At 51.1% G+C, this 27,431-nt stretch overlaps 1 protein-coding gene across 1 annotated transcript in view; it reads left to right on the top strand.

Annotated features, from left to right (window-relative positions):
• LOC128418204 (leucine-rich repeat and fibronectin type III domain-containing protein 1-like protein) overlaps positions 1-27,431 on the top strand; it is a 68,792-nt gene that overhangs the window by 15,121 nt on the left and 26,240 nt on the right. The window contains exon 2 of the mRNA XM_053397662.1: positions 20,011-21,424. Coding sequence (XP_053253637.1) covers positions 20,034-21,424 — 1,391 coding nt within the window. The 5' untranslated portion in view covers positions 20,011-20,033. The remainder of the gene's footprint in view (positions 1-20,010; positions 21,425-27,431) is intronic.

The raw sequence follows: 27,431 nt of genomic DNA, 5'->3' as shown, positions 1-27,431 counted from the left end.
AGTGGACCTCGAGGCTGACCTACTTTGCAGGGTTGTTCTTATATGCTTGCTCATATAATATCTTTGCAAAGCGGCTTGAGCATGTGAGAACACTGCTTATCGACATAACACATTGGGGAGCAGCCTCTAATCGATAGGCTGTCATTTCCAGCGAAGACAGATGTTAATTTGTGGAGCTTTAATTCCCTCCGAATTTTTCCTCCATTACTCTGTGCGGGGAGTGGTGGCTTTTGAGGGGGTGTTTTGTGTGAGGTTGCTGGATCAGGCCAAGGAGTTGGAAGGGACCCCCGAAGGCCATCTAGTCCAACCCGCCTAAAATGCGGGAATTCTAGTGCTGCAGAAATCTGCATAGTCGGTGCAGGAATCATAGTCCAGCAACCTGTTCTTACAGTGACCACCCAGATGCCCCAAAGTCTGAAAGCAGGATTCGAACACAGAGCCCTCTCCCTTCCAGTGGTTTCCAGCAGCTGACTTTCAGAAGCATTGCCGCCTTCAAATGTGGATCCTGGCTACTAGCCATTAATAGCCCTCCGTGAATTTGTCTAATCCTTTTCTACGGCTGTGCAAGTTGGTGTGCAAGCTGCACGAAAAAGGGCTTTATTTTCTCCGCCCTGAATCTTTCAGCGATCCTAGGCCCCTCAGGGTAGGCTTGCATCCCTCCTTAAATATATCTCGTGCGTGCAAGTTCCTGATGTCCTTGACGTCAAAATTCCAGCCTGAATTCATCCTTTTAAAATCTAGATTTGCCCCTTTCTGGGGGAAATCGAAATGCTGCTCTCTTTTTCCCCCTTCCCCTGCTTCATCTGGAAGCCCCGGTGGAATAACGAAAGAAGCTATTTAAAAACAAAACAGGTTTTTTGTTTCGGAAGGATATTGCTTTTTCAGTCAACACTTCACATTAGCTAGATTGAGCTTTGGTAATGCGCCAAAATATGAAATATTGGGCGATTGCGTGGAAGAATCTTGACATGAATCTGCTGGAAATTATTTAATCGGCTGACAGCCTTTATTGCTCCGGCGGCTTCATCTGTTCCGGGGTTCAGCCCTCTGGCTGAAACAGGTTCAGGGGCTAAAAAGCCCAGATGGATGCACCTTTTGGCTGCGTGATTGGCCTTGTGGGTGCCGGGTGCCAGCCGCTGGCTACTCCCAGCAGCCTCCGGGTGACATTTCCCCCATCTCCTCAGGCCATCTCCAGTGTTTCCTCAGCCCCTCTGGGGAGCTAAAGGTAAAGGTAAAGGTACCCCTGCCAGTACGGGCCAGTCTTGCCAGACTCTAGGGTTGTGCACCCATCTCACTCTATAGGCCGGGGGCCAGCGCTGTCCGCAGACACTTCCGGGTCACGTGGCCAGCGTGACAAGCTGCATCTGGCGAGCCAGCGCAGCACACGGAACACCGTTTACCTTCCCGCTAGTAAGCGGTCCCTATTTATCTACTTGCACCCGGGGGTGCTTTCGAACTGCTAGGTTGGCAGGCGCTGGGACCGAGCAACGGGAGCGCACCCCGCCGCGGGGATTCAAACCGCCGACCTTTCGATTGGCAAGTCCTAGGCGCTGAGGCTTTAACCCACAGCGCCACCCGCGTCCCTGGGGAGCTAGTCCTCATTAAATATGTCACGTCAGATAGCAGTGGCGCCAAAAGCAGATGCTTGTGTCATTGATATCTGCAAGGATTTCAATGCACAGCCTCCCCCAAGCACTCAGGAGGGTTTGCTGAGCTTACGCCTGCCAGCGCTCTCACAATATGATCTATAAATCCTGTGCCTTGCTCCCAGATATTGCAGTTATTTTCTGGTGAGGTTCTCCACATGTGCCCTTGCGCTGTTGGTTGGGGAATTCAGAAACTTGAGAATCTCTACTTTGTTTTAAAAAGATCCAGCTGGATAGCTCAGTTGGTTAGAGCGCGCTGCTAACGCCAAGGTCACAGGTTCGATTCCCATAAAGAACAGCTGCATATTCCTGCTATTGCAGGGGGTTGGACTAGATCAGGCACATCCAACAGGTAGATTGTGATCTACTGGTAGATCACTGGACGTCTGTGGTAGATCACCGGTAGATCACTGGGCACCCCCAAGAAGCTCAACAAGTTTGGCTCCCCCCTGTTACGGAAAAATCTAGGTCCGAGGCTGCTCAGTCCCCCAGCTGGTCGGGCAGAGCCCGCGGGTCCCTGCGGAATAAAGGAAGGAGTGCAGCCACCAACTGGAGCAAATAGCTGTAGACCAAAGTTTAGTGCGCAACAGGCTCAAAGAGGAATTTTGAACCCCAAGGATGGGGTGACAAGGACTTTTAAAACTTCCCCACCATATCCCAGAATACAGTTCGTACAGCATCATTGCTGCATCACTGATATGTCACAAAAGGGGAGGGGTAGACAGGGGTTACACTAGTTTAACCTTGGCAAACATGTCCAGACAAGTCCTTGGTACCAGATTAGCGTAATATGTGTTAAGTACCCACCACCCAAAAGTACAATAGAACTTCCTTTGCTTGTCTGGAGCCTGAGGCAAGTCAAGTGATGAGATTTGGCTTCCCTTGGCTAACAGTTCTTGTTGTTTAGTTCGACTCTTCATGACCCCCTGGACCAGAGCACGCCAGGCACTCCTGTCTTCCACTGCCTCCCGCAGTCTGGTCAAACTCATGCTGGTAGCTTTGAGAACACTGTCCCACCATCTCGTCCTCCGTCGTCCCCTTCTCCTTGTGCCCTCCATCTTTCCCAACATCAGGGTCTTTTCCAGGGAGTCTTCTCTTCTCCTGAGGTGGCCAAAGTCTTGGAGCCTCAGCTTCAGGATCTGTCCTTCCAGTGAGCACTCAGGACTGATTTCCTTCAGAATGGATAGGTTTGATCTTCTTGCAGTCCATGGGACTCTCAAGAGTCTCCTCCAGCACCAGAATTCAAAAGCATCCATTCTTTGGCGATCAGCCTTCTTTATGGTCCAGCTCTCACTTCCATACATCAAAACTGGGAAAACCAGAGCTTGAACTATACGGACCTTTGTTGGCAAGGTGATGATTGCCAAAATAAGCATGGGACCGGTCTCAAAAAGCTGGCCAAGGGGACTAACAGGAATTCCAGCAGCTAGAGGCTTGCCCGCCTTGAGACGAATAAATTGCGCAAAAATAGGCAGGAGGATGTAAGTTCATTTAATCTGCATAAGAGGAGCCTGCTGGATCAGGCCAAAGGGGGCCTGTTTAGTCCAGGATCCTGTTTTCACAGTGGCCAACTAGATGCCTTTGGGGAAACCAGCAAGCAGGCTTCAGAAACATCAGTGAGAGCAGAGCATAAACTTTGATAGCTCTCCATAAATGTGTCAAATCCCCTTTTTAAGAGGTCCAAGCTTTTGGCCACCCCTGTCTCCTGTGGGAGGGAGTTCCTCAGTTTAATTGCATGCTGCATAAAGAATTCCTTCCTCCCTTCTGTGGGATGTGAAACCCAAGAGCAATCAAGTACAACATTCCTAGAGTGAACATGCTTACACATTGGGAGGAATGTTTGTCCAGCCAGCAGGTAAACTTCCTGTTTCCTTCTGGGCTGGAACAGACTTCCTCTGCATGTGACTAGAGGTGGGCATGGCCTCACCTGTGCAGGTAACGACAAAAGCACAGGGCAGGGCATCCATCTCTCTCTCTCTGACTACATGCATCGAAGAAGCAACATCTGCTTAGCCAAAGATGCTCTCTTAGCCAAGAGAGGACAAAGGGACTGTCTCCTTATGAGATAGTTTCCAGGTATATGTTACTTTTCTAAGACAAGTCAGCCTTCTGGGATCCGATTGCGAACAGAATGTGAGTGAGTAAACTCTTTTTATACTTTTATAGAAGACTGTGTCGCGTCTTATCTTTTATGAGGGAATAAGGGGAAATAAGGGACGCGGGTGGTGCTGTGGGTAAAACCACAGTGCCTAGGACTTGCCGATCGTATGGTCGGCGGTTCGAATCCCCGTGGCGGGGTGAGCTCCCGTCTTTCGGTCCCAGCTCCTGCCCACCTAGCAGTTCGAAAGCACCCTTAAGTGCAAGTAGATAAATAGGTACTGCTTTATAGCGGGAAGGTAAACGGCTTTCCGTGTGCTGCGCTGGTGCAGGCTCGCCAGAGCAGCGATGTCACACTGGCCACATGACCCGGAAGTGTCTGCGGACGGCGCCGGCTCCCGGCCTCTAGAGTGAGATGAGCGCACAACCCTAGAGTCTGACAAGACTGGCCCGTATGGGCAGGGGTACCTTTACCTTTACCTTTAAGGGGAAAATACCAGAACAGTTATTATAGAGGCTTTAGCGAGCCTGAGCAAATGCATCCGCCGTGAGTTTAAAAAAGGGGAATGTTACTCTGCTAAATTGTGAACTGGTTTACACAAGTTGGAAAGGCTATCAGACAGTATATTCTCTCCTGCATCCTTGAATATCCCCACACCTTCAGCTTCATTGCATCGTTGGATCCAGATTTTCTGGGGCTTGTGCAGAGCGCGGTTCACCTGCCGGGACCTCCTAGCCCAGGGTCTCGGTGCGGTTGTGCGATTGACGGTGGCCTTGGCATGCGAATCCCTGTGCCTTTTGTTCCAGATGCTCTTCTCACGTGGCTCCCTGCCCTCTTTTTCTTTCTTTTGCATCCTTGTGGTGCGTTGCATCGCCAGTGGCGACGGTGAAGGAGGGAGGCCAAGGCAGGAAGGGGGAGGCCTCTTCGCGAAGAGAGCTGGTGACTCAGCCCCCGCTGTGGCGGAGGGAGAGATGAGGGTGCCACTCACTGTTGCGCATCACCTGCCCACAGGCAGATTCAAGCCTTCCCCTCCTTTCTGCGAAAACCTTGGCCTATCGTCCTCATTGCAGGTAACAAAAGCAAGATAGATACTTGCAGCAGCTTCCACTGTTGTCTCTTTCATGTTCTCCTCCTCAGTCTAAATCGGGAGTTTGGAGTGCCACCATCCCCTCGGTCTAATATTATTATTATTATTATTATTATTATTATTATTATTATTAATAATAATAATAAAATAAATAAAATAAAACAAAACAAAAGTTTATTATTTATAGCTTGCGCATCTGGCTGAGTCTCCCCACTGAGAGCCAGTGTGGTGTAGTGGTTAAGAGCGGTGGACTCGTAATCTGGTGAACCGGGTTCGCTTCCCTGCTCCTCCACATTCAGCTGCTGGGTGAACTTGGGCTAGTCACACTTCTCTGAAGTCTCTCAGCCCCACTCACCTCACAGAGTGTTTGCTGTGGGGGAGGAAGGGAAAGGAGATTGTGAGCCGCTTTGAGACTCCTTAGGGTAGTGATAAAGCGGGATATCAAATCCAAACTCCTCCTCTTCTTCTCTTCCCCAGCCACTCTGGGCGGCTCCCAATCGAGTGTTCAAAACAATACAGCATCAAACATTAAAAACTTCCCTAAGCAGGGCTGCCTTCAGATGTCTTTTAAAAATAAGATAGCTGCTTATTTCCTTGACATTTGATGGGAGGGCGTTCCACAGGGCGGGCGCCACTACTGAGAAGGTCCTCTGCCTGGTTCCCTGCAACCTCACTTCTTGCAATGAGGGAACTGCCAGAAGGCCCTCGGCGCTGGATCTCAGTGTCCGGGCTGAACAATGGGGGTGGAGACACTCCTTCAGGTATTTTGGGCCTTTGAGGCCATTTAGGGCTTGAAAGGTCAGCAGCAACACTTTGAATTGTGCTCGGAAACGTACTGGGCGCCATTGTAGGTCTTTCAAGATGTGGATTTTGGGGAGTTTGACTGGTTTGCCTTCACTGGGTGCCAAGTCAAGAGAGTGCTGCGGCGGCCTCCCAGACCCCTCAAATCTCCCGATTTATTCGGGACATCACCTGGCTTCTGTTCCCGATCCCAAACATCCCGATTTTGCTTCCCTACGCTGGTTGCGCCAGAGCGAAGGACCGAAAGATGGGAGGCGTCACAGGTTGGGCGTTGCACGTTGCTGGAATTTCAGAGCCCCAAGTCTGCCACTGCCCAGATCCTCAGATTTCAGGGACCAAACCTGAGACCTAGGGGGGCAGCCCCTGGTGATGTCATGAGGACCCCCCAGCGGTGATGGAAATTAAATGGGAGAGGGTAGTAGAGAAGTGCAGACCTTCAGAGTCTATGCTGTAATTTGCAGCTAGCTCCCACTGAGCGAAATCTTGCAAGCTGTGTGGAATCATTCTTTCATGTATGTGTGTGTATATATATATATATATATATATATATGCTCATCCGTAAATTCAAGCGCTCTGGGTCAGGCCTGGAAGTTTAGCAACCCTATTGGTGCATGGAGTGTGCACTTCCTTTCTTCTGTAGAAAATGTCTCCTGCGTTGGAGAGCTGAGTAGGGAGTAGCCATAGTTGTTTGGAGATCTGGGAGTATGTTTGGAAAAGGGCGTAATTTTTCATCACAGGCCAGGCTACCGAAAAAAGCCGTCTCGAAGTGCTAATGGTACATGACATCGGAGAATCTCCACATGATTCATATGAATTTAGACGATGGATGCCGGGGCCGCGAATGTGAATCAATCTTGCTCTTATCGACTCGTGCAAGGATGGCATCTGTGCGTTGCGAGAGAGCTAATATTGTCTGGGACCGTTGCCACCTGACCCTTGTTACGCGAAATATTGGAGAGAGCCTGGCACATAGCTGTCAGCTTACAGATTTGAAAATAAGGGACCAGCAGCCTCGAAAATAAGGGATCAGCAGCCAAAATAAGGGATTTTCCAAGGGGCACAGGTACGTTCGACTTCTGAGCCCCTCCGAGTCAAAGGCAGAAAGCCCAGCCAGCAGCCAAACGAAGCCTCAAGCGGTGGTTCCCACAGCGCAGCAACCCGGCAAAGGGGATGCAGCAAGGAAAACCACTGTCACCTCTGCGCTGGGAAGCGCTGAGCAAAGGCGAGTCCCCAGGCAATGCGGTCGATTTGATCGGCACAAGGCATGCAAGCTCCTCCTCCCAGTCGTTCTTAGACTCCTTATTGGGTGAGCAATGCAGCCAAGCAGCACAGTTGGAGCCTCCCTCCTCCCTGGCCGGCAGGGAGGGAGGGAGGGAGAGGAGCTGCTTCCTTTGAAACCAGGAAATTTAAGGGACATCATCAATAAGGGACAGCAGTGGGACACAGCGCTGGGATAAGGGACTTTCCCGCCAAATAAGGGACGGTTGACAGCTATGGCCTGGCATCCCTGTTGGGCCGGAATCAGAGTTGGGGAAAACCTGTATCTCCCATCCACCTTGGTAAACGTCCAGGAGGATGGGAATTGTAATCTGGGGTGGTGGTGAGGGCTGTAGAGCACTTGGCTTGCATGCAAAATGTCCTGCGTTCAACCCCAGACTTCTCCAGGTAGAGTTGGGAGAGACCCCTGCCTGCGACCAGCTGCTACCAGTCAGTGTAGACAGTACTGAGTGAGATGGACCAGTGGTCTTCCTCTGTGTAAGGCTGTTCCCTGTCCAGGGGCCCAGGGGCTGCCCATCCTTGGAGAATCCCATTCTGGCAAATCTGTACAGGCTGCATAAGAGGCTTGGAAGAAGGCATGATAAAGTAACAGAGAGAGAGAGCCAGTGTGGTGCAGTGGTTAGAGTGTTCCTGGGAGAGACTGGCTGGATGCAGAGGAGCGGTGGGAGAGCAGGGAACCCCCAGGGGAAGAAGGCTCAGAGCCAGGGGGTTGGTGGTGGGATGGCGATGAAGGATCAGAGGGAGGAGAGGGAGCAGGAGGTGTTGGAAGCCAAAGGGGCAGTAGGGTTCAGTGAGCAGGAAGAGGCTAAGGGGCCAGGAGACAGGTGAAGCATCTCTGCTGAAGAATCCAGGGCATAGCTGTCAGCTTACAGATTTGAAAATAAGGGACCAGCAGCCTCGAAAATAAGGGATCAGCAGCCAAAATAAGGGATTTTCCAAGGGGCACAGGTACGTTCGACTTCTGAGCCCCTCCGAGCCAAAGGCAGAAAGTCCAGCCAGCAGCCAAACGAAGCCTCAAGCGGTGGTTCCCACAGCGCAGCAACCCGGCAAAGGGGATGCAGCAAGGAAAACCACTGTCACCTCTCCGCTGGGAAGCGCTGAGCAAAGGCGAGTCCCCAGGCAATGCGGCTGATTTGATGGGCACAAGGCATGCAAGCTCCACCCCCCAGTCGTTCTTAGACTCCTTATTGGGTGAGCAACGCAGCCAAGCAACACAGTTGGAGCCTCCCTCCTCCCTGGCCGGCAGGGAGGGAGGGAAAGGAGCTGCTTCCTTTGAAACCCGGGAAATTTAAGGGACATCATCAGTAAGGGACAGCAGCAGGACATGGCGCTGGGATAAGGGACTTTCCCACCAAATAAGGGACGGTTGACAGCTATGATCCAGGGAGTCGCTCCCTCTTGCTGCAACCGGCTCCCATCCCCGCTGGTCACCCAGAACCAGAAGAGATATGAAGAGGGTGGAGCATAGGCAGACAAGGCAAAGAAGTCTCAGATTGGGAAGGACCCAAGGCAGGAGGGATCTTAATGTACAGTGGGAAGGCAAGAACCTCCAGTCCCCCCAACTGCCTCATTGTGGCAAAGGCCACTGGGAAGGGCTGCTGTGACCACTAGGACCGAGCTGTTCAGTTGCTTTGAATAGTTAACTTCATGGACATTGGGCGTTTTATTGTTCTGTTGCTGACCCACGCCTGACTCCACCTCCGGACACTAGGGTTCAAGTTGCCCCACTCGGCCATGAAGTCGCTGCCTCTCCGCCTAGCCTTCCTCACAGGGTCGTTGTGGGATTAAATGAGGGGTGCGGAGAGGGAGGACCATGTCCCCTTGAGCTCTTTGGAGATAGGATCTAATTGCAATAAATAAAAATAAATATGGTTAATTCTTGGCATGCTAGAACGGCTTCTTCAAAAGACACAGTGCAGAATACAGTGGTACCTCAGGTTAAGTACTTAATTCGTTCTGGAGGTCCGTTCTTAACCTGAGGTACCACTTTAGCTAATGGGGCCTCCTGCTGCCGCTGTGCCGCCAGAGCACGACTTCTGTTCTCATCCTGAAGCAAAGTTCTTAACCCGAGGTAATATTTCTGGGTTAGCGGAGTCTGTAACCTGAAGCGTATGTAACCTGAAGAATCTGTAACCCGGGGTACCACTGTATGAATGAATTCCTATGCCCCACAAATAACCCAGAGATGCATTTTAAATAAAAGTACAGTGGTACCTCAGGTTAAGTACTTAACTCGTTCCGGAGGTCCGTTCTTAACCTGAAACTGTTCTTAACCTGAAGCACCACTTTAGCTAATGGGGTCTCCTGCTGCCGCCGCGCTGCCGGAGCACGATTTCTGTTCTCATCCTGAAGCAAAGTTCTTAACCTGAAGCACTATTTCTGGGTTAGCGGAGTCTGTAACCTGAAGCGTATGTAACCTGAGGTACCACTGTATGTATTTATGAAAAGTGTGTGTAACCATACAGCTGATGATCTTGGATACGGGGGATGGATAGGACTTCCAAAGAAACGAGGAGGTGGAACAAACCTTTCTCTGTAATTGCATTTTTGAAGAAAATCAAACGAGGCGTAAATAAATAAAACTTTGACTAGGAGGAGAATGCAGAGGGAAAGGCAGTCAAGTGTCACCGAGCCTGCAAATGCCGTTCTGTGTACTTAGACATCGTCGGGGAGCAGAGTTTGATCTTTAAAAATAAATAAATAAATATTTGATATTGGGTAATTTGAGATTAATTAAATCGATAATGGGTATTTGCTAGATTCCTCCTCTTGTGTTTGTTCTCTGCCTGTTTGGTCATGAAATAGTAATCTCACTGGATGTTTGCTGGCTTGGTGTTTGTTGTTCCGCGATGGCGGATATTTTTAATGATGTCGTGGCTTGGGAGAGACTTTCAAGGCCTGCTTAGATGCTGGGAACTGGATACCAGTTGCTGGAAACAACAACGACGAATTTTATTTATACCCTGCCCGTTCTGGGTGGCTCCCAACAGAATACAGTGGTACCTTGGTTCTAAAACTCAATCCGTTCTGGAAGTCCGTTCCGAAACCAAAGTGTTCCAAAACCAAGCTGCGCTTTCCCATAGAAAGCAATGTAAAATGGATTAATCCGTTCTGGACTTTTAAAAACAACCCTAAAACAACAATTTAACATGAATTTTACTATCTAGCGAGACCACTGATCCATAAAGTGAAAGCAATAAAACTGGGTTCCCCACAATTATGTGTCTAGATTCCACCTTACTCAACCCAAGTTTTTTTCTGTATGTGCAGAACCCCTGACCATTAGTTTCAGTCGTGGCCGACTCTGGAGTTGCGGCGCTCATCTTGCTTTACTGGCCGAGGGAGCCGGCGTACAGCTTCCGGGTCATGTGGCCAGCATGACTAAACCGCTTCTGGCGAACCAGTGCAGTGCACAGAAACGCCATTTACCTTCCCGCCAGAGCGGTACCTGTTTATCTACTTGCACTTTGATGTGCTTTCAAACTGCTAGGTTGGCAGGAGCAGGGACCGAGCAACGTGAGCTCACCCCGTAATGGGGATTCGAACCACCAACCTTCTGATCGGCAAGCCCTAGGCTCTGTGGTTTAACCCACAGCGCCACCCGCGTCCCTTGCATTCAGCGTTAGGCTCCTGCTAAAACCGACCCTCACCAGTTTTGCGGCCAGGCAGGGTACCCTTCTGTACGTGAAATGTGGCCTCTGATAATGGATGTGTCAGAATTTCTACCTCACTTGCTGTGACAGCTATATTATTCCTCCACCGTCCGAAACTGTATGCCTCTGAAGGGCAGTTGCTGGGAATCGCAACTGAGGAGAACTGCTCTCGCACTCGGGTCCTGCTTGCAGGTTTCCCATAAGGGGCATCTGGGTTGGCCCCTGTGAGGACAGGATGCTGTCCTAGATGGGCCCCCTTGGGCCTGATCCAGCAGCTAGGCCCTTCCTATGTCCTTAACCACAACTATTCCAGCAACTGGGATAAAGACACTGTGAGTTTGGGTGTCCTTTAAATTTCCTTGGGGTTATTTATATACCTATTTGCGAAGTCGGAGCCGCTTTTGGATAATCTGTTTTTGTTATCATGGAAAGAGACAAATGGGTTATCCAATTAAGGCGCGGGAAGGCGTAGATTTGCAGGGAAATTGCGCTTTGCCAATTTGCGAGCGAATCAGATAAAACTCGATAAGAAAAGAAATGAACTTGAGGTACGTTCAGGCAAGCGGCCTCCTTAGAAACTTCTGGTTTGCCAGGACCCTTGGCTTTGATATCCACTTTCAGCGGCGCAGTGGATCAGTGTGTCTGGCTATTAACCAGGAGGTTGGTGGTTCAAGTCCAGCCAGGGATGGCCATAGCTTTCAACTTACAGATTTGAAAATAAGGGACCAGCAGCCTCGAAAATAAGGGATCAGCAGCCAAAATAAGGGATTTTCCAAGGGGCACAGGTACGTTCGACTTCTGAGCCCCTCCGAGCCAAAGGCAGAAAGCCCAGCCAGCAGCTAAACGAAGCCTCAAGCGGTGGTTCCCACAGCGCAGCAACCCGGCAAAGGGGATGCAGCAAGGAAAACCACCGTCACCTCTCTGCTGGGAAGCGCTGAGCAAAGGCGAGTCCCCAGGCAACGCGGCTGATTTGATTGGCACAAGGCATGCAAGCTCCACCCCCCAGTCGTTCTCAGACTCCTTACTGGGTGAGCAATGCAGCCAAGCAACACAGTTGGAGCCTCCCTCCTCCCTGGCCGGCAGGGAGGGAGGGAGAGGAGCTGCTTCCTTTGAAACCCGGGAAATTTAAGGGACATCATCAATAAGGGACAGCAGCAGGACACGGCCCTGGGATAAGGGAGTTTCCCGCCAAATAAGGGACGGTTGACAGCTATGGGGATGGCTGTGGGCAGGAATTTGGCACTGCAGGGGGGGTGGACTAAATGAGCCCTGGGAGTCCCTCCCGACTCTACCATTCTATGATTCTAATATGTTGAAACAGGTTTCTCTTCCGGGCACTGAAGCTAACCACTGGCCCTGCCCTTACCTTCTAGCCACTGGATCTAGAGGCTCGAGAGGGTGGGCTCCTCCTCTGGGCCTGTCTGGCCCTTTGCTCAGCAAGGTGCAGGATTCGAACGGGGTGCCAGAGCGGGAGGAGAGCCAGCAGGACTGGGCCTGCCCTGCTGCTGTGTAGCAGGGCCGACTCCTCTCTGTCTGGGTCTACGCTCCCACTTGTCAGGAGTTCAGCCTACACTCGAGTAGGACCCTAGCAGAGACACATACCCGACTGGCATGTTCTCTCCCTCCTGGTCAATCGTTCGGGAGCTTCAAAAGCTTTCTTCGGCCCGAACATCACAGCGACCGATGCCAACAGACACCTGCGCACTTAGGGATCCATAGAGTCTGCGCACCATGTGCATGACAGACCTCAGCAACTCAGCATTTTGGCTAATCTACTTTGTTGTTGTTGTTTAGTTGTTTAGTTGTGTCCGACTCTTTGTGACCCCCTGGACCAGAGCACGCCAGGCACTCCTGTCTTCCACTGCCTCCTGCAGTTTGGTCAAACTCATGCTGGTAGCTTTGAGAATACTGTCCAGCCATCTTGTCCTCTGTCGTCCCCTTCTCCTTGTGCCCTCCCTCTTTCCCAACATCAGGGTCTTTTCCAGGGAATCTTCTCTTCTCATGAGGTGGCCAAAGTCTTGGAGCCTCAGCTTCAGGATCTGTCCTTCCAGTGAGCACTCAGGGCTGATTTCCTTCAGAATGGAGAGGTTCGATCTTCTTGCAGCCCATGGGACTCTCCAGAGTCTCCTCCAGTACCAGAATTCAAAAGCATCAATATAAACACCCCCGGAGCACTGCAACATGGCTCCGTCTCTCTCTAGCATCAGACAGCAAAGAGAGAAAGAACAAAAGACAATTGTCCCACTTCATGGAACACAGGAACACAAACATCCTGTCTCCGTTACTTCCCACTCAGTGGAGTCAAAACATACACCGTCATGTGATAGACAGCAATCCCATGACTGCAATCACGGAGCAGGAATTCTAACACCGCTGTGACTCTCAGCCTCTAGCCCTGTCCTGGAAGACTCTCCTTCTCCTGAACCATCGCTCAATCCTGCTTCTAGCACCTCCCAGCTGTTTGGCAGTGGAATGGACTCCCTTGGGAAGTTGGGGACTCTCCTTCCTTGGAGATTTTAAAGCAGAGATCGGATGGCCATCTGTCATGGATGCGTTAGCTGAGATTCCTGCGTTGCAGGGGGTTGGACTAGATGACCCCAGGGATCCCTTCTAACTCTACGATTTATGATCCTAGCTCATTCCTTCCCCAGACTGCTCCTCCGTGTCCCCACCACCACGATCTAAGTCATCATCTTCTATGTCCTCCCTCCTGTCTTCTTCATCTAGCCAGTCCCTGACATTAGGGGTATTTCGCCACCCCGAGAACAGGACGCTGGATTTGATGGTATGCCCCGCGGAGGACCTTAAGGTCCACAAATGACAACATTTTGGAGGTCCCAAGTTGCAAGGTGGTTAGGTTGTTCTCAACTAGGGCCAGGGCCTTTTCAGCACCGGCCCCGACTTGGTGGAACGCTTTGTCACAAGAGACCAGGGTCCTGTGGGACTTTTCCGCAGGGCCTGCAAGACAGAGCTGTTCCGCCTGGCCTTTGCTTTGGACTCAGTCTGACCCTTATGTTTCCCTCCCCTTAGGGTTTTGGTTTATGGGCTACTTTTAAAATGAGGCTGCATTTTAATTTGCATTTTAACCTGTAATTTAAATTGGCTCCCCCCCCATTATGTTTTTTACTATTATTTTACTGGTGTTAGCCGTCCTGAGTCCGGCTCTGGCCGGGGAGGGCGGGGTATAAATAATAATAATAATAATAATAATAATAATTATTATTATTAATGGAGCCTTGTCTCTTATTTTAATAATAATAATAATAATAATAATAATAATAATAATAATAATAATAATAATTATTATTATTATTTATACCCCGCCATCTGGCTGAGTTTCCCCAGCCACTCTGGGCAGCTTCCAATCGAGTGCTAAAACAATACAGCATTAAATATTAAAAACTTCCCTAAACAGGGCTGCCTTCAGATGTCTTTTAAATATAAGATAGCCGCTTATTTCCTTGACATCTGGTGGGAAGGTGTTCCACAGGATGGGAGCCACCACCGAGAAGGCCCTGTAACCTCACTTCTCGCAATGAGGGAACTGCCAGAAGGCCCTCGGCGCTGGACCTCAGCGTCCGGGCTGAATGACGGGGCCCTTTCACTCATTGACTCTGGCTCCCCCTGCTGTCGGCCTCCTGCCTCACACCCTCCCATGCCTAAGGAGCATCATCTCCTGTTGATTTGAGCTGCTTAGAAATTGGAGCACTTAACTGGGGAGCTCCGCAAAGGAGGAGTTTATGGTGGGCAGGGAAGGCAGCCGAACAATTGCACTGGGTGTTGTGGGAGAGGTGTGTCGGGGAATCGATCGGTGAAGGTCACACCTGGCGATTGTTCCATGCCTCTGTTTGCGCTCCGCTGTTTGCCGGTTTGAAAAGCGTTGCCAATGATGTCAAGGCCCTGCAGATGGGATGAGAGGAATGAGCGTTGCGGGATAAACAAACGTTTTGAATGGAGAGCCGTGTCAATAGGAGTGAATCTTGAAATCCAATTTAGCAATTCAGAAAAGCAGGCTAGAGGAAGCGTCAGGTTTGTGTGTGTGTGGAAAGATATAAAAAGCCGGAGATGAGAGCTTTGTCAAATTGTAAATGATGTGGAGTAGAAGGAATTTTCCTCTCTCCCTCTTTGATAATGCTAGACCTCAGGGTCACGCGGCAGAACTGAAGCAACGGCGGGTTCAGGACAGGCATAAAGTAGAATTTCTCTACCCGAAACGTAATTAAGTTACGGGATTCCATTATGACAAGATGTGTTGATGGCCTCTGGCTCCCATGGCTTTAGAAAAGGATTACGCAGATTCTTGGGAAAGAGAAATAGAGCTGCTAAATGGATGTCTGGGATGAAAGTGCAGGAACGCCTCAACCGCCCCTTCTCTGCCTTTCTAAAGAGTGGAACACTTGCTTGGCATGCAGAACGCTCCAGGGTGTGGCTGGGACAGAAGATGGCTGGGATAGGTAAAGGTAAAGGGACCCCTGACCATAGCTGTCAAGCGTCCCTTATTTGGCGCCGTGTCCCGCTGCTGTCCCTTATTGATGATGTCCCTTAAATTTCCCGGGTTTCAAAGGAAGCAGCTCCTCTCCCTCCCTCCCTGCCGGCCAGGGAGGAGGGAGGCTCCAACTGTGTTGCTTGGCTGCGTTGCTCACCCAGTAAGGAGTCTAAGAACGACCTGGGGGTGGAGCTTGCATGCCTTGTGCCGATCAAATCGGCTGCGTTGCCTGGGGACTCGCCTTTGCTCAGCGCTTCCCAGCGGAGAGGTGACGGTGGTTATCCTTGCTGCATCCCCTTTGCCGGGTTGCTGCGCTGTGGGAACCACCGCTTGAGGCTTCGTTTGGTCTCTAGCTGGGCTTTCTGCCTTTGGCTCAGAGGGGCTCAGAAGTTGTACATACCTGTACTTGGAAAATCCCTTATTTAGGCTGCTGATTCCTTATTTTCGAGGCTGCTGGTCCCTTATTTTCAAATCTGTAAGTTGAAAGCTATGCCCCTGACCATTAGGTCCAGTCGTGACTGACTCTGGGGTTGCAGCGCTCATCTTGCTTTACTGGCACAGAGAGCCGACGTTTGTCTGTAGACAGTTTATCCGGGTCATGTGGCCAGCATGACTAAGCCGCTTCTGGCAAACCAGAGCAGTGCACGGAAACGCTGTTTACCTTCCCGCCGGAGCAGTACCTATTTATCTACTTGCACTTTGAGGTGCTTTCGAACTGCTAGGTTGGCAGGAGCAGGGACCGAGCAACGGGAGCTCACCCCGTCACGGGGATTCGAACCACCGACCTTCTGATCGGCAACCCCTAGGCTCTGTGGTTTAACCCACAGCGCCACCCACATCCAGCTGCCTTCAAATATCTGAAGGGCTGCCACATGGAAGGTGGAGTAAGAAACGAGATTCCGACTACAGCGGTACCTTGGTTCTCAAACCCAATCCGTGCCAGAAGTCCGTTCCGAAACCAAAGCATTCCAAAACCAAGGCACGCTTTCCCATAGAAAGTAATGCAAAACGGATTAATCTGTTCCAGACTTTTAAAAACAACCCCTAAAACAGCAATTTAACATGAATTTTACTATCTAACAAGACCATTGATCCATAAAACGAAAGCAATAAAACGGGGTTCCACACAATCACAAAAACAAAACAAAAAGAGCTGCGAAAACAAAACTGCAAAATAAATAGCAAAAACAGACCAGAGCTCAGCGTAACACTCAAAACCGAAGTGTGGTGCTCAAATCGGAAATGTAACACTCAAAACAGAAGCGTGGTACTCAAAACGGAGCACGTTCGGCTTCCGAAAGATGTTCACAAACTGGAACACTTACTTCCGGGTTTGCAGTGTTTGAGTTCCAAGTTGTTTGAGCGCCAAGGCGTTTGAGAACGAAGGGACCACTGTAAATATCAGGGAGAACTTTCCCTATCGCATGGATGGGAGGTCACCTGCTCTTGATGGGGTTACACACTCCCTCTGAAAGAGCAGGTGCTTAGCTTGGGGGTCCTTCTGGACCGGGGTCTCCAAACTAAGGCTCGTGGGCCGGATAAGGCCTGAGGGACTCGTTTATCCAGCCCGCAGCAACCTCCATCGCCCGCTCTTACTGGCGCTGCGCTGCGCGGCTGCCCACTTCCGGTTCGGAGGAGCACTGGAAATAGCTTGTGTGCATGCGAAAGCATTATTTGCGCATGCGCAGGCATTATTTCCGGTGCACATCCGGGTCGGAGGAGGCCCGTGCACATGCACACAAGCTATTTCCAGTGCTCCTCTGACCCGGAAGTGCGCCGGAAATAGCGTATGTGCACGCATTTGGGCATGCGCTCCCCTAGCATCCGGCCCGCCGCGCAATCGGCGCTGGAGACACCGGCCCGAGGTGCGGTAAGTTTGTTGACCCCTGTCCTGGACCCTTTCCTGTCGCTTGAGGCTCAGATGGCCTCAGTGGCCTTCCATCAGCTTTGGCTGGTGTCCCAGGTGCGCCCCTATCTGGACAGGGATAGTTTGACTTATGTTGTCCATGCTCTGGTTAGATTACTGCAATGCGTTATACATGGGGCTGCCCATGAAGACAGTTCGGAAACTTCAGCTGGTGCAGAATTCAGCGGCCAGGTTGCTTACGGGGTCAAGACGGTCTGAGCATATTGCACCAATCCTGACCTGACTGCACTGGCTGCCGATTAGTTTCCGGGCCCAATTCAAAGTGCCGTTTTTGAAACTGATTCTGTATTTTGTGTTTTTATCTTGTATTTTTATGCTGCTGCAAAGGGCCCTGAGATCTGTGGGTGAAGGCTGGAATACAAATACAATAAATAGGAAAAAAATAATAAATGACAATGACCCTTTGAATCCCTTCCAACTCTATGAACCAGCTGGGCTCTTCTCTCTATTAAAATGTTTTTTGGTAAAGTTTTGAAGTTTTCTTTTGTAATGTGTATAAAACAGAGAGTAGGGTTACCGTATTTTTCGTCCTATAGGGCGCACCGGCCCATAGGACGCACCTTGTTTTTTTTGGGGGGGAATGAAAAAAAAATCCCCCCCCAGCCGCGGCTGCTGCCTCAAACCTTGTGCACACCTGCCGGAAGCACGGGGCACCCTCCGGAGGGCTCTGCATGCTTCGGGCTGCAGGCTGCCGCCCCAAGTCTTGCGCGCCCGGCGGGACCTCCCGCCGGGCGCGCAAGGCTTGCGAACACTCGCCCGAAGCACGGGGAGCCCTCCGGAGGGCTCCCCGTGCTTCGGGTGACAGGCTGCCACCCCAAGCCTCACGCGCTCGGCGGGACCTCCCGCCGGGCACGCAAGGCTTGCGGACGCTCGCCCAAAGCACGGGGAGCCCTCCGGAGGGCTCCGCGTGCTTCGGGCGGCAGGCTGCCGCCCCAAGCCTCGCGCGCCCGTTGGGACCTCCCGCCAGGCGCGCAAGGCTTGCGGACACTTGCAGGGGCTGCAGGCTGCAGCCCACAAGCCTTGTGAGCCCGCGAGACCTCCCGCCAGGCTTGCAAGGCTTGCGGATAGCTTCCTGAAGCCTGGAGAGCGAGAGGGGTCGGTGCGCACCGATGCCTCTCGCTCTCCAGGCTTCAGCGAAAGCCTGCATTCGCCCCATAGGACGCACACACATTTCCCCTTCATTTTTGGAGGGGAAAAAGTGCGTCCTATGGGGCGAAAAATACGGTATAACAACAGATGAAAATTTTGAAAATGAAAAACAAAGCTGTCAAACAGGGATATAGGATGAGTACAGTTGCTCATGAGTTAAAATAACAAAGGCCAAGTGGGGAATATTTTTGCCAGGCTGTGATGAGTGTTGGCTCGAAAATCAGGACCTCACTGTATATTCAATTGTATAAAAAGTGCATGCATTTTCTAGTCCCTGCTGAAACCTCAAATTATCCCTTATAGCTAAATTCCAGAGTGAGTGATAACAAGCGCCCAGTGTAAGATTTGGGGCTATTTTCCACTGAGAGGCTCCCAGTTTTTGGCCTGACTGTGATTAGCTGTGCTGCTTGCATTGCAGTGGGTTGAATAGATGGCCTTTGGGTCCCTTTCAGCTGTGCAATTCTATCATTAGTTGTGAAGGACCAACCACATCTGCTATTGAGTCCCCGAAACACAGATTCACACAAAGCGGCAAAACGTCCTTGCAGATTATTAACAGGATTTTATTTGAAGTGCATATATGCAGAACAAAGGTACAGGGCAATAAGTTCGCAACCTGCACACCCAGTCAGGGTGCGTCCCCTTTTTATAGATTTGCAGAATACAATACCACCTGATTTCTTGTAAACCAAAAGTTATGGCAACTTCCTATGTCCTTACATGGGCTTGCCCCCCCTTTCCTTCCTGCACCAGCCTCCCCACGCTATGAACCTCGACACGTGTTCACATGTAAAACATGTGATTTATACTAATAGCATTAAGATGGGGCTTTGTCTCCTGCGTTACCCTCCTCCCTTTCAACTCGCCTCCTTGTCTTCAGTCTCCCCCCGTCTGGGGCCACAATAACATCCATTCAACCTTGTTCTTATCTTTTACCCGCCAAATCAGACATTCCAAAGAGAGGCCCATTTTACTGTAACATTTAAGCAACAGAAAAAACTCTGTCCCTCTGGCTGGTGTAGAAACCTCCCCCCTTTGGGATAATATAGAACAATTTGGAGCTTTTTAAGCAGAGCTTGGATGGATACGATTCTTTGGCTTTGATTCCCACATTGCAAAGGGGTCCGAGTGGATGACGTTTGGGGTCCCTTCCAACCGTACGGTTCTACAAATCATTGGAGGTTGTTAAGCAGAGGTTGGATGCCATCTTTAAGCGAACCTATAGCTGTGATTCATTGCAGAAGGTTGGAATAGATGATTCTTGGGGGAACCTTCCACCCCTAAAACTCTGGAATACTGAAGGAGCATCTCCACCCCCTTCGTTCAGCCCAGAAACTGAGGTCCAGATCCAAGGGCCTTCTGGTGGGTCCCTCACTGCGAGAAGTGAAGTTGCAGGGAACCAGGCAGAGGGCCTTCTCAGTGGTAGCACCTGCCCTGTGGAACGCCCTCCCATCAAATGTCAAAGAGAAAAATAACGACCAAACTTTCAGAAGACATCTGAAGGCAGCCCTGTTTAGGGGAGCTTTTAATGTTGAATAGGTTATTGAATTTTAGTGTTCTGTTGGAAGCCGCCCAGAGTGGCTGGGGGGACCCAGCCAGATGGGCGGGGTATAAATAAATAAATAAATAAATAAATAAATAAATAAATAAATAAATTATTTATTTATTTATTTATTTATTTATTTAATGTCTGATGTTTTATCGTTTTTAATATTCTGTTGGGAGCTGCCCAGAGTATTATTATTATTATTATTATTATTATTATTATTATTATTATTAATTATGCGACCCAGCTGAGCTCTCTTCCTTCTAAAGTCCTGTGAGCTGCCATGGTGTTGACCCCTTCTAACTTCTCCCCTCTCCCCTCCCTTCGTTTTCTCTGCAGTTCCTCTCTCTGACGGCAGCACCATGGAGCGGCTCCTGCTCTGCGTCCTGGTGGTGCTCAGCACCAGCCTGGCCCGTGCCCAGGTGTGCCCCAAGCGCTGCATGTGCCAGAACCTCTCTCCCTCCCTGGCCATCCTCTGCACCCGGACCGGCCTCCTCTTTGTGCCCACCGTCATCGACCGGCGGACGGTGGAGCTGCGCCTGACGGACAACTTCATCACCGTCGTCCGCCGCAAGGACTTCTCCAACATGACCAGCTTGGTCCACCTCACTCTCTCCCGCAACACCATCAGCCACATCCTGCCCTACGCCTTCGCCGACCTCCGCAGCCTCCGCGCGCTACACCTGGACAACAACCGCCTGCTGTTGATCGGCGCCGAGCAGCTGAAGGGCTTGCCCAACCTGCGCCACCTCATCCTCAGCAACAACCAACTCCAGGACATCTCTCCAGGAGCCTTCGACGACTTCGCCGGCACCCTGGAAGACCTGGACCTCTCCTACAACAACCTGGTGCAAGTCCCTTGGGACACCATCCGCCGGCTCAACAACGTCAACTCCCTCAACTTGGACCACAACCTGATCGACTACGTCCCCGAGGGGGTCTTCACGAACCTTCTCAAGCTGGCCCGCTTGGACATGACGTCCAACAAGCTCAAGAAGATTCCCCCGGACCCTCTCTTCCTTCGCATCCCCGTCTACGCCAAATCCAAGGGGTCTCCTCTGTCCTCGCTGGTCCTCAGTTTCGGCGGCAACCCTCTGCACTGCAACTGCGAGCTGCTTTGGCTGCGGAGGCTCACCCGCGAAGACGACTTGGAGACCTGCGCCTCTCCGCCGGACCTGCTAGGGAAATACTTCTGGACCATCCCTGAGGAGGAGTTCATCTGCGAGCCGCCCGTCATCACCCGCTACACCGGCCGGCTGGTGGTGACGGAAGGCGAGGAGGCCGTTCTCCGGTGCCGCGGTGTGGGCGACCCCGAGCCCTCCATCCACTGGGTCTCGCCGGAAGGCAAAGTGGTGGCCAACACCTCTCGAACGACGTCCTACGAGAACGGCACACTCGAGGTGCTCATCGCCACCGTCCAGGACACCGGGGCCTTCACCTGCATCGCCTCCAACGCCGCCGGCGAGGCCACCACGTCCATCGAGCTGGTGGTAAACCCTTTGCCGCATCTCGCCAACGGCACAGCCCCCAAACTCCCCGAGGCGGCAGGGCCCTCAGACATCTTGACTCCGGCTAAGGGCGCCCTCCCCGCCGGTGCCAACGAAACGGGGGCCTCTCAGGACAAGGGGGTGGCGGCCTCGGAGGTGTCGGCCTCCTCGGTGCTGATCCGCTGGTACCCCCAGTGGCACGTGCCCGGTATTCGGATGTACCAGATCCAATACAACAGCTCCTCGGATGATACCTTAGTCTACAGGTAAGCATCGCGGGGTTCCCGAGAGCGGCAGTTCTTGTTGAGAGTCGGGGAAAATCTCTGGCAGTTAAATGAGGAGAGGCGGCATATGAGTGAGAGGATTTAGACATTAGGAGAGGATATATATATGTGTGTGTGTGTGTGTGTGTGTGTGTGTGCTTTTACCGAAAGATTTTCATGGATAACAAAGGTACCTATATAGCATCTCTGTTTTTCATTCATAGAGTCGCATTTGATGTGAGACGCTGTTCACATAGTCGAAATAAAAAATATATAAATAAATTGTCTAGTAGCACCTTAGAGACCGACTACCTGACTAAGAGACGCGGGTGGCGCTGTAGGTTAAACCACAGAGCCTAGGACTTGCCGATCAGAAGGTCGGCGGTTCAAATCGCCACGAAAATTGTCCTGGCTTCTTTGCTCTTTGGGGCTGGGGTGGGGGGAACCCGGGCTTCCCCCAGCAGCTCCAGCAGCTCTGGGAGAAGCGGAATTTCCCCCATGATTTCCCCCTCTAAAAACTAGGTGTGCCCTATGGTCCGGGGCACCTTATGGAGTGAAAAATATGGTACATTTTTGGGCTGTGACCTTTACACATCTTCCAGTCCCGAGATTGTGGGGTGGTACAAAGTTATTTTGGCACCTGTTTCCACCCCGTCATTTTCCCCTTGCACTGGTGAAAGGTCTCAGAGACAAGGGTCACAGACCGGACACGGCAGACTACTGAGACCGCAAAAGGTTAGACAGAGGGCAAGATGTTCAGACAACTGTGGCCTTATCTGTGAGGGGAGTGTGCTCTGCACACCAAGGTCATGCGTGCAGACAGCTGAGGCTGCCCGCGGGCGGGAGTGTGCTCCGCAACCCAGTGATCATTCCTACACTGCTTCCTGTGGCAGTGAGTTCCACGGTTTAACTCTGTGCTGCATGAACAGGTTGCTTCTTTTACCTGTCCCGAATCTTATTCGAGGTGACACTTTTTGCAACATAGAGGAAAGCCCTTGCCCCTTCTTGCCATCAGCAGAAGGTCAGGTTTTTCTGCTTAGAGGCACAGAAGCCGTTGCTGGCGAAAAAACTGCCACGCAGTCAGAACCTGTGGGTGCCCCACGCTGGCTGAGTTTCCCCGAAACACAGCTTTCCCCTTTCCGCCGTGCGCGATTTCACCTTGGCTCCGCCGACCGCAGCAGCCTGCGAACGAGAGCAGCAAGTACCCGTCATGCTTTGGGTGCCCAGCTCCTGCCTTTTGAAGTCAGCCTCAGATAAAGTTGCTGTTTTACCTTCTGAAATCCTCCCCTCTGGAGGCTGAAGGAGAATAATTCATAAGCTGCCGGAGCAGGGGAACCACGCTGCGATCAGTGGAAATCCGGTAGCAGGGGAGCTCCGGGGTCCTTTTCATCTCAAAGACATCTCCGTGTTTGTGATGGTTCATCCTTGCCGGAGGGGAAGGGCAGGTTGTGCGGTCAGTGAGCTGGATTTTTGGCTTCGGTCAGCACTGAAAGGATCCAGCAAATGCCAAGAACTGTGGACAGGGCTATGCTGTGGAACACTTCTGAATGGCAGTTTCTGGAAACCCCGGGAGAGGAGAGTGTTCCTGTGGTCGTATCCTGCTTCCCTTTGGGGCATCAATTTGGCCCCTGTGAGAACAGCCAGTGGCCTGATACAGCAGCCAGGCTTTTTAAAATTTCCTTACGGAACCTGCAGGTCTAGAGGCAATCTATCTTGATCCCCGGGTTCTTTGGGGTATTTGGTCACTGAAATAATCATATAGAATTATAGAATCATAGAACTGCAGAGTTGGAAGTGTGGGATGTGAAACACAAGAGCAGTCAAGTACAACCTTCCTAGAGGGAACATGTTTACACATGGGGAGGGATGTTTGTCCAGCCAGCAGGTAAACTTCCTGTTTCCTTCTGGGCTGGGACAGACTTCCTCTACATGGGACTAGAGGTGGGCGTGGCCTCACCTGTGCAGGTAACAACAAAAGCACAGGGCAGGGCAGCCATCTCTCTCTCTCTGACTACATGCATCGAAGAAGCAACATCTGCTTAGCCAAAGATGCTCTCTTGGCCTCCAGCCCAGAGAGGACAAAGGGACTGTCTCCTTATGAGATAGTTTCCAGGTGTGTGTTACTTTTCTAAGCTAAGCCTGCCTTCTGGGATCCAATTGTGAACAGAATGTGAGTGAGTAAACTCTTTTTATACTTTTATAGAAGACTGTCGTGTCTTATCTTTTATGAGGGAATAAGGGGGAAATACCAGAACAGTTATTATAGAGGCTTTAGCGAGCCTGAGCAAACATATCTGCTGTGAGTTTAAAAAGGGGAATGTTACTCTGCTAAAATTGTGCACTTGTTTACACAAGTTGGAAAGGCTATAATCAAACAATATATCCTGTCCTGCATCCCTGAACATTCCCACAGGAAGGGACCCTGAGGATCATCTAGTCCAACCCCCTGCAATGCAGGAATATGCAGCTGCCCCAAACTGTGGGAAAGTTGAGGATAGTAGGAGAGGATATATTGATTAAATATTATCCTTCCTCACTCACGCTAGTGAGCTGGTAGCAGAGTGCATTCCCCTGTATATTGCAGGAAGCTAGTTGATGGATTTGTTAGAAGCGTTTGAGTTAAGCAATCCAGTCTGGCTTCTCCAGATTAGATTGTCCCTGGCAAATCCCCTTTTGTTCCCTCTTAAAAATAATAACGACACCAAAGTCTTCTTTTAGAAAGTAATGATAAGGTTTCTTACATTCACTTCACAGGCTTGAGCTTGTAGTTACAGTTACAGAGAAAGGTTCATCTTCTTGTGAAGATGAGACCATAAGTAAATAATAAATAATTTTTTATTTGTACCCCAGCCGGGCTCAGGGCGGCTAACATCATAAAACTAACACAGCATACAAAGAACATAAGAACATACAAACAGGCAATCAATTCATTAAAATACGTCTTAAAATTAGTTCAGAGCAAATTAAAATCTGGACAGATGGCAGTCCACGGGTAAAATTGAGAGTGGTTAATATTCTCCAGGGCCAACTGTTACCACTGGTCTTATAAAGGACCTGTGAGCGGGCTAGGAGGCCTCTTTAATGCTTGTTCTTATACAGAAAGAAAAGAATCAGACTGAACCCCGACCAAAGGCCTGGCGGAACAGCTCCGTCTTGCAGGCCCTGCGGAAAGATGTCAAATCCCACAGGGCCCTGGTCTCTTGTGAGAGAGCGTTCCACCAGGCCGGGGCCACGGCCGAAAAGGCCTTGGCTCTGGTCGAGGCCAGTCTAATCTCTCTGGGGCCTGGGATCTTCAGGGTGTTATTATTTGCAGACCTTAAGGTCCTCCGCGGGGCATACCAGGAAAGGCGGTCCCGTAGGTATGAAGGTCCTAGGCCGTTTGGGCTTTAAAGGTTAAAACCAGCACTTTAAACCTGATCCGGTACTCCACCGGGAGTCAGTGCAGCTGGTAAAGCACCGGGTGAATGTGCCCCCCAGCGAGGACCCCGTAAGGAGTCTCGCCGCGGTATTTTGCACCTGCTGGAGTTTCTGGGTCAGTCTCAAGGGCAGCCCCATGTAGAGCGAGTTACATGCAGAGGAAGGATGCTCCCAACCAGGTGTGGCAGGAAGCCCTTCTGGCTCGAGCGACATTCCCCTGCGTGTCCACCCTGGGCAAACAGGAAATGTTGTATTTGACTGCTTTGGTGATATTGCATCCCACACATGCAGGGATTGAACCTGCAACCTGGTGTTATCAGCACATGCTCTAACCAACTCTGCCCCTGGAAAAGGATATCGGCAAAGCTGTCAGCCGTCCCTTATTTGGCGGGAAAGTCCCTTATCCCAGCGCTGTGTCCCGCTGCTGTCCCTTATTGATGATGTCCCTTAAATTTCCCGGGTTTCAAAGGAAGCAGCTTCTCTCCCTCCTTCCCTGCCGGCCAGGGAGGAGGGAGGCTCCAACTGTATTGCTCACCCAATAAGGAGTCTAAGAACGACAGGGGGGTGGAGCTTGCATGCCTTGTGCCGATCAAATCGGCCGCGTTGCCTGGGAACTCGCCTTTGCTCAGCGCTTCCCAGTGGAGAGGTGATGGTGGTTTCCCTTGCTGCATCCCCTTTGCCGGGTCGCTGCGCTGTGGGAACCACCGCTTGAGGCTTCGTTTGGCTGCTGGTTGACTAAAATCCCTTATTTTGGTTGCTGATCCCTTATTTTCGAGGCTGCTGGTCCCTTATTTTCAAATCTGTAAGTTGACAGCTATGGATATTGGACTAGGTGGGCCCTTGGCCTGAGCTAGCAACCAGACCCATGTTCTTATGCTGTTGGCATATGCCAAGATTTGAGGGGCAAGCGCAGCAGTTCGGTTTCCGAAAGATCTCTGTCCCTTAAAAAAAGAAAACACGAAGCTTCTAGTCCTTAGGTTTGCAGAAGCAGGCTTTGAATCTCAGAAGCCCTGAGGAGGAGCTGTTTATGTAAGCTTCGTGGTTGGGGGTCAGGAGACTGCGGTTCTCCGTCTCCTAGCGCTTCAGAGGCAAAATGAATTATGCAAAGAAGCTGAGAAGAAAAGGAAGGATAATTCATGCAAAGGCAATCAGGGCCTTGATTTGCACGATTTTAATGCAGGTCACCGTATCAAGCTTCATCAGGGTGCTGGATTTAGGCACGGAATTTGATCGCGGCTTCTGGGAAATTGCTGAACACACGCGCACAGTCACACACAGGGCACCGGTGGCTCAGTGGCAGAGAATCTGTCTTGCAAGAAGGACGGTTCCAAGTTCAATTCCTGCTGGAATCTCCAGGTAACGATGGCAGAGGCTCTGTGATGGCCTGGGATTCGGACTCGGAGGCTGAACCTGAGGAATCCCAGCCTGCAAAGGATTCTTCGCCTCCTGAACCAGGTGAGCCAGGGTTCGGACTTGAGCCTGAAGGGTCCTCACCTGTCCTGAGGTGATGGAGGACCCACTGCCTGCAGGTGCTCCACTCTCAGCCCCGTCGGGGAGGCTGAGGTTGCCTCTGGATCTGGTAACCCTCCAGCCTCTCCTGAGCTGCAGAGATTCAGGGCAGAGAGGCGGAGGGAACTAAGTTCCCGCAGGAGGAATGCTTGCCTCCAGGCCAGGAGAGGCGAGTCACCAGAGGATCGGGGCCGCCCTGTGCCTTGGGGCAGATAAAAGCCAGCCAGCCCCAGTCCCAAGTTGCGGGAGCAACATTGTTGGTAGCCAGTTCCTGCCTGAACCCTGTCCTGCCGAATCTCCTGACCTCGCCCGACTCCCTGCCTTGGACCCAGCTACAGCTTTGATGGACGGCCTCAATATTGCACCCTCAACCTCGGACTGGACTCAGACCACACCTCACGGAAAACCATGGGACCAGCACAGGCTCCTTCCTGAAATCCCGGACAGCTTCTGCCAGTCCGTGTTGGCAGTATTGGGCTTTATGGACCAGTGTTCTGATTCAGCATGAAGGATCTCCCTAGCTTCCCACGTTGACTCTCCCAAAGGCGCTTTCCTCCTGGCCAAGTTGTGTAGCCTGCTCCCCTTATTTCTGACAGCGTGCAAAAAGTCTTCAAGGTGACTTAGAGAGGCAGCTGGGGGAAAACCATAGGACGCTAAACATTAGAAGAGGAATAAGCATAAATAAAACAGATGCCCCACCAAAAAAACAGATTTCAGCAGCCGAGAGAGAGCAGAGCGTATCAGAGACAAGCAGCTGCTGCGATCGGTCCTGATAATAGCCCGGCTCTTAAATAAACTAATTGGAACAGGGTCTCCTTGCTCCTTCCGAGAGAAGGCGGCATTGATCGGGGCAGGCAGGGAGCACACGGCGGAGGCTTATTAAATTATGAAGGCAGCTCTGCAGGAACAGAGAAAATGTATAGTGGGAGCTTAAGATAAGATAAGAAGATAAGAAAAGCCCGTTGGATCATGCCAAGGAACCATCTGGTCCAGCATCCAGTGGCCTAATACATCTAGGAATCTAGGAATGTTGATAGACTGCCTCTGGACCTGGAGGTTCCATAAGAAGAGCCCTGGGTACTTG

Source organism: Podarcis raffonei, chromosome 8 (assembly GCF_027172205.1).
Source record: "Podarcis raffonei isolate rPodRaf1 chromosome 8, rPodRaf1.pri, whole genome shotgun sequence".
Classification (NCBI taxonomy): Eukaryota; Metazoa; Chordata; class Lepidosauria; order Squamata; family Lacertidae; genus Podarcis; species Podarcis raffonei.
Note: the sequence above shows the minus strand (reverse complement) of the source record. Positions and strands in the feature narration are given on the sequence as shown.